The sequence below is a fragment of the Trypanosoma equiperdum genome, assembly GCF_001457755.1.
Source record: "Trypanosoma equiperdum strain OVI genome assembly, contig: ctg_1915, whole genome shotgun sequence".
NCBI classification, from domain to species: domain Eukaryota; phylum Euglenozoa; class Kinetoplastea; order Trypanosomatida; family Trypanosomatidae; genus Trypanosoma; species Trypanosoma equiperdum.
The window spans coordinates 161-6,771 of NW_027123966.1; the positions used below are offsets into that span (position 1 = coordinate 161).

A 6,611-nucleotide genomic window follows, 5' to 3' on the forward strand; every position below is an offset into this window, starting at 1 on the left:
ATATGGGGAGAAACACACTCCACACATTGTTTTCCGACCACTTGTGATGCCCCACACATTAGTAAATCAGTAACAACAAATATATAAACATACGCAGTGTACCGACGGCGCAGCAACACAAACAAACAAACAAACAAACAAGAGAGAAAGAAAGAGAAGGGTATAGAAAGGTTTAACGAGAGTATCGCTTTCGACACAGGGATGCGGCATGTATGTACATAAGTGTTGCCCTTGGTCAGTTTTAACTTTTTCACTCATCATTTACCTCCCCTTCCGATAGACACTCTTCCAAGTTAAGTTTTGCGTAAGTTTCAAACATGTCGTGCTCATCGGAAGAATTTTCATCGTAATCTTTTCTCACATTCCCTAATTTTACATCAAACTGGCCCTTTACCCTCCCGTCCCCTCGGCCCTTCGTTCCTCCTGCACTGAGCCCGCCATTTGATGCCCCTTCTTCCAAACTACCAGCCGAGTCGTATGAATCACATTCCTCCTCGTCCGTCTCCTCGACTTTTTCATCCCCATCCTCATCCTCCTCTTCCCCTTCCCCTTCTACTCCCACTTCTTCTCCTCCTTCCTCTTCTTCCTCTTCCTCTTCTTCCCCCTCTTCTTCTTGTGAATATTTCCTCTCCTGCAACTGCCCTTCTTCGCTTTGCCCCTCACTGGCCTCCTCATTATTATCCTCTTCGGTATCCTCGGCATCCTTATGCGTACGCCCTGCGGGACCATGTAGATCAGAGGCGTCGCCAAATGCACGTGGACCCATTGACTGCCGCCTAAGAAGAGCAAGTGGCGATTCACCATTGGTAAAGAGACGCCACAGGGCATCGGCTTGTCGTTGAGTTATGATTTTTTCCTCAACAAACTGTAAAAGATGCTCGTATTCAATTGGAACAGGTTTGTTGGCGTTCTTTTCCGGAAGCCCGAATGCTGTCTTCCGAGTCAAAAACGAGGCGCATTTAAAGGAGTCCTGCATGGTCGTATTATCCGTGATTTCTTCAGGGACATAAGATCCCACCCCAGCTTCCAATGGTGCGCTAATGGGGCGGAACGTTTTTGGAGGAAGTATTTTACTCTTTGGGGGAGCTTGTTTTCTGTCCTGTGCAAGTGTTGACAAGATGGTTGATCCCTTGTTCGTCCCCTTGACCAGAGCACCAGGCATAGGTGGCGACACAACAGGAGGGTCCGGTGCTGTTTCCGCTCTCCTGGGGACCTCTTTCACAAGCCTATTTAAGTCACGTTCCTTGCGCTTCGCATTTTTCAGTTCGTTTTTCAATTGTTTGACTTGTTCCTCCCAATTTCGCTCTTTCTCCCTCATCTTCGCCATTTGTATCTCACGTGTCTCTAACTCTTTTTGTAGTCGTCCCAACTGGTTTTCCGTCATACGTGCCTGTGTACTTCGGGGGCCCACGGGTGCAGGTCCTGCGCGCCCTCGCGCTTCATTCGAGCGACCTCGAGGGCCTGCGACATTTCTTGCCTTCCCTGACCGCCCAGGCACACCATTGAGGAGAGGTGTCCCCAACAGTTCCTGAGCATTTGATTCTATTGCCCTTCCCGATGATTGTGTGCTCTCCACTGGCCGCCGCCCCGGAAACCCCTCAACAATTTCCAGCGGAGGAAGATGCCCACCCGGACGCTTGGGCGACTGGGCAAAGTTCTTTCGTCCCCCACTAACAGGCGGTTTCACCAAACCCATATGTAAGGGAGGTGCTTGTTTTAACTGCCGTTGAGGGCTCGGTTGTTTCGGTTGCTGCGCCTGAAGTTGAGCCTTCACCTCATCCACGTTGAAGTTACGAGGTAAGCAGTTTGAGTCAAAGGTTTTGGGTGAATCGGCAACCAACGGACTGCAATGTGGAGATGCACCCAACCCAATTCGTTCCCGTACGTTTGGAGTACCAAGGAGGTTAGGCGCACCATTGCTTTTCGGTGGGCGTGACGTCAGGCCGACTGGTAGGGATTTGGTGTTATATTCATTCTGAGGTGCTAAAGGGTTACCCTCTGACGTGCTCATAGAGAAGTTTGGTGGCAGTGAGTTCGATTGGTACACTGGCCGTAACGCAGTAACGCCATTCCTAATTCCATTTGACGGACCCTGCTGCGCGCCCCCGGTAGATTTAACTATGAAGTCATCGGGGTCGCCTTGAGGAACAATTTTAATTTGATTGTCTTCAAAATTCATATTGTAAGTTTGCTCCTTCACAGTGTTCCTCACCCCATTAGCCAGTTTTTTTCCGATACCCGCCTCTTCTTTCCGCTTTTTGACCTGCGCGACCTGCTTGTCCAGAGCCTCCTTCAGCGCACGTTGTTTCATTTTACTTTGTATAACATCTTTCAGTTTCTCCTCCGTAAGTATTACTGGTTTTCCAAATACCACATGGTCGGACATACAGCCAACTAGTGAGGAGGGAAAGTACGTCTATGAGGAGCCACTGGCTTAGTCTTTACGCGGTTAATACTATAATAATAATAAAAGAAAATCTCGTACGGTATTTTGTATAACTGTCTGACAACCTGTAGTGTTCCTCTATCCCCTGCCTCTCTCCCTACGAGTACCTATACGCAGGGTGGATAGGACAGAGGATAAAAACAAAAACAAAAAAAAAAATAGGAAAGGTGAAAAAGATACTACGTCTGGTGCCTCGGTATATTTCTTATCTTTAACTACACTAGCGCTTCCCTCGCCTTGATTTTTTTCGTTTCGGTGGAGGTCAAGTTGATATTTCACACACTTCCTTCTAGAAATGACGTCCGGAATATTACCAGCGAATGTATATAATATTTATATGCTTATATATTTATGTGCCAATGGGTGAAGTGATTACAGTTTAGGTCCGACTAACACCAGGATCACAACTGTACCAATGCTAACCTGTAGTTATCAACAAAAGGAAACCTTTTGAGATGTGAGAAAAGTAGTGGAAGCGGGAAAAAAACGGGAACGATAATAGCGAGTGGGTAGTAGCAAAAAGCAAATCACATTAGTAAACATATCATGAGTGCATGTCGGTAATACAAGAAAAACTGCTGGTGAAGTGGCACATTCGCTCCACAAAAAATAAATAAATGTGTTTCCTTTTGGTTCCAGGTGCCTTAAGTGCTGATTTTGACGCAAGGCGTCGATGTATGAAAAAGGCGTTTATTTTCCACAACGGAGTCCTTTACAAGTGAATTGGCCCCAGTCAGCCGTAACAGTTGTGATCGCATCCACATTTACCTTCAATGGACATGCAAACAGCTGAGCAAAACTCCCAACTTACAACCATTTTAAACAAATGGTTCATTATATGCACATGCATTAGCCACAAAATAGCTGCCAACCCACTCCAACCGCTCTTCTGAACCGCACATATCGGGGCCAAACTCCACGTACAACATTTACTGTTCGCTGGAAAGTCATTTATTCCCATTATGAAATATCACCACTTTATGCAAATTCAGAACAGGTATGTACTTGATTCTATATGTTTGATTCCCCTAACACAAATCCTGCAATAAGAAACACAAGACTTTTTTTTAAAAAAAGGAGCTGAGGTTTGAAGGCACAAGCCCAAACATGCGGAGGAAACCAGTAGTAAATAGCATCACGAACTTCTTTAAGCAGCACCTTTTTAAAGATGTGCAGTATTGCGACAACAATATTAATAGTAAGGGTGGCAAACAAAAAAAATTCGTGGTTAACTGTTAGTCCACCCCATGGGTAGTTCCCCAACCCAAACACACATCATCACACACATAAATGGTGCAGATGTGATAGAAACGGCCATCGGAACTTCCCGCGAGGGGAATAAATGGAAACCAATCAAAAAAAATGGTTAACACAACAACACACACGATTTAACTTGATACCGTACACTTCATAATGGACCTCATCCCGCCAGATACCGCACAGAAGCTAAATAAACCATGGTGGACGCAAGAAAGGCACAAATGTCACCGATATCTCTTTTTTCTCCTCCCTCAACCCAAAAGCCCCAAATATTTAAATCCTTCCCTTTTTTTAAGTTACCTTCCACCGACCACAAGATGCATGAAGGAGAACAACATGAAAGGGGAGAGGGAAGAGGAAACAAAAAGGTTCGACAGCTGTAATAATATGCGTATGTTTTGCGTTGCAGTTCAGTGGCGCGCGCCAATCGCTCATCCAAATTAATAGGATAAAAGGGAACTAGTCGTCGCAACTCGAAAAAAAAAATGAGCGATAACTATAAGCTCAGTGAAGGTCAGACAATAACAATATCAACACATGCATCTACACGCGGGGTGTTGACGTACAAACCGTTAGGTATACCACCCATTGAATGGGTAATATATGTTCTTAAATGCACAAAGGAGTGTGTGAACATGTATATATATATATATATATATATACACCTTTTCACAATGCAAACAAATACATATGAACACACTTCTTTAACCCACAGAAGCGTAGCATCATCTCCACTTTTCACCTTTGCCCCTAAACAACATATTTAAATTTGTTTTTTTTCTAAAAAAGAGGGGGTATTTCGTTAAAGAAAAATACCCTTCCTTCCCCCAATACTTCGCTTGTTTACTATTTCAGTGCCACAAACACTTTGACGCAGCCCAGAATCACGAATAGAGTATGAGTTGTTTCTCAATTTCCCTTTTCCATATGCTTCCATTTGCAGGAGTAAAGAGAGAAAAAGAGAAATTGAGAAACAACTCATATGTTAGGTCACAATTGGATAATAGCATCTTCCAATATGTCTTCACGTCGTCTCCCATTCACAAACCTTTGCACTCGCCAAAAAGGAATTAAAAAAAGAGAGTAAAAAACAGCAACCTACTACTGGCAAACCACTAAAATTCACGTTCACCATCCACAACCGTTGCCTTATTCGCGCTCGCACAACAAACCACACCTTTTCATCCACCATTATCCCCATTTTACAGGCATGCGCAGCAAAATGTGCGCGCAAGTTGGAAAAAAAAGGAGGGGTTGATGACACAAATTGTTTAGGAGGAAGCACCACCGTTGGCCCCACCTCCGCCATTATTCAGTAGAATATTTTGGAACTTAAGCATGAGATTCATCACTTCTGGGTCATTCATATGTTGTTGAAACGCAGAGGGGCCATTGCGTTGCACATCTTCCATGATGGCACGTAACCTTGGATTGCGTCCCGCCTCTTCTTCTTTAAATCGCTCCAATGCCTCGCGGTCGATATCTCCAAACAAACGTGTGAAATCCACATCACCTCCTGCTGAAAGCATTCCCATACCTGAACCCATCAACCGGGCCACCTCCTCCGGATTATCGGATAAACCGCCAATACGTGAGGCCATTTGTACCACTGCCTGGTTGAACTGTGGGTTCGACATTAGGCGTGTGGCGGTCTCAACAAATTGCGGGTTCTTCATCACTTCCGCAACCTGAGAGAAATTGAACATTCCGTCTGCACCAAAAGGAGTTCCACCCATTCCCGCAGTGGCAGAGTTGCTCTGCTTTGCCTTTTCCTCCACCTGCTTCAGGTCCTCCCTGTAACGTTCATTGGTGGGATCCAACTCACATGCCTTGCTGAAGGCGTCAACAGCACGCTGATAATTCTCTTGGTAGAAGAGGGTTGTTCCGAGTCGTGAGTATGCTTTGGCATATGTAGGACAAATTGAAATGGATCGCTCACAGTCAATAATCGCACTGCGGTAGTCCTTTAAGTGAGTGTGAGCAGCTGCTCGATTGGCGAAAAAGACGTGGTTTTCGGGTTCCATCTCAATTGCTTTGGTGTAATACGCCACGGCTTGCTTATAGTTGGCGAGTCCCATGAGTTCATTCCCCTTGTTTTTGATCTCTTCAGCTGTCATTCCCTCATATGGGTTGTTACGCTTTTCAAACTTTTCCCTCGCTTTCTCCAGACGAGAATTATACTCCTCTGACCCCTCTTCAGCACCTGCAAAGTAACCTTTCTTACGGAGTAAATCGAGAAAGGCGTTAAATTTATCATCCTGCTGAATGCTGACGCTTTTCTTCATTTCGTTTAGTGCCTGTTGAAAGGCTGGGAGAAGCGCAACGCCCGTGTCGTGGCAACCGCCTACACCTGCAGGATCCACACCATATTCCTCACCTAGCAACTGCACAATGGCGGTCACACGGTCAGGTGTGGAAGTTTCAGTGGACCGTATCATTTGAATGAAGGAAAATATAAGCTTCTTATAATCTTCCGTAACAGCCTGGGGGACCGGTACAGAACCTTCAGCTGCTCCACTCATTGGTTTATTTGCGTTGATAGAGTTTTAGTTACTTGTGCGGGAAAATACCTAAAATATATAAGTACGTAAATATATTTTATGTGTGATAAGGTATGCTCAAAAATAATGGCGCACCTTCTTTACTATTGCTTTCACTAGCGCACGAAAATCCGCCGTTGAGCAAACGAGTATAAAATAATAATAATAGTTAAAAAAAGTAGGGGAAACACATGTATAAGATATCAAACATATCCCTTCATACATTCTGTTCAATACCGTTAGCTTGCAGTGTATGAAAACCATCCACCCGTTACACCCGCATGCAAACAAACACGGACCTCTAAACAAAATGACCAATAAGTTGACAACAAGTGAAAACGAGGAGAAAATAAAAGGAAAAAAAA

The 6,611-nt window shown here is 44.6% G+C and overlaps 2 protein-coding genes across 2 annotated transcripts; both read right to left on the minus strand.

The window, feature by feature from the left end:
- Positions 1-250: 250 nt before the first annotated feature.
- TEOVI_000697000 (uncharacterized protein) lies at positions 251-2,386 on the minus strand (the record flags this gene model as incomplete). The annotated part of the gene is made up of 1 exon (XM_067223630.1): positions 251-2,386. One exon carries the CDS (start codon positions 2,384-2,386, stop codon positions 251-253), a length of 2,136 nt encoding a protein of 711 aa, XP_067079731.1.
- A 2,591-nt stretch (positions 2,387-4,977) lies between these two features.
- On the minus strand, positions 4,978-6,228 carry TEOVI_000697100 (small glutamine-rich tetratricopeptide repeat protein, putative; the record flags this gene model as incomplete). Its single annotated transcript, XM_067223631.1, has 1 exon — positions 4,978-6,228. One exon carries the CDS (start codon positions 6,226-6,228, stop codon positions 4,978-4,980), a length of 1,251 nt encoding a protein of 416 aa, XP_067079732.1.
- Between the last annotated feature and the right edge of the window lie 383 nt (positions 6,229-6,611).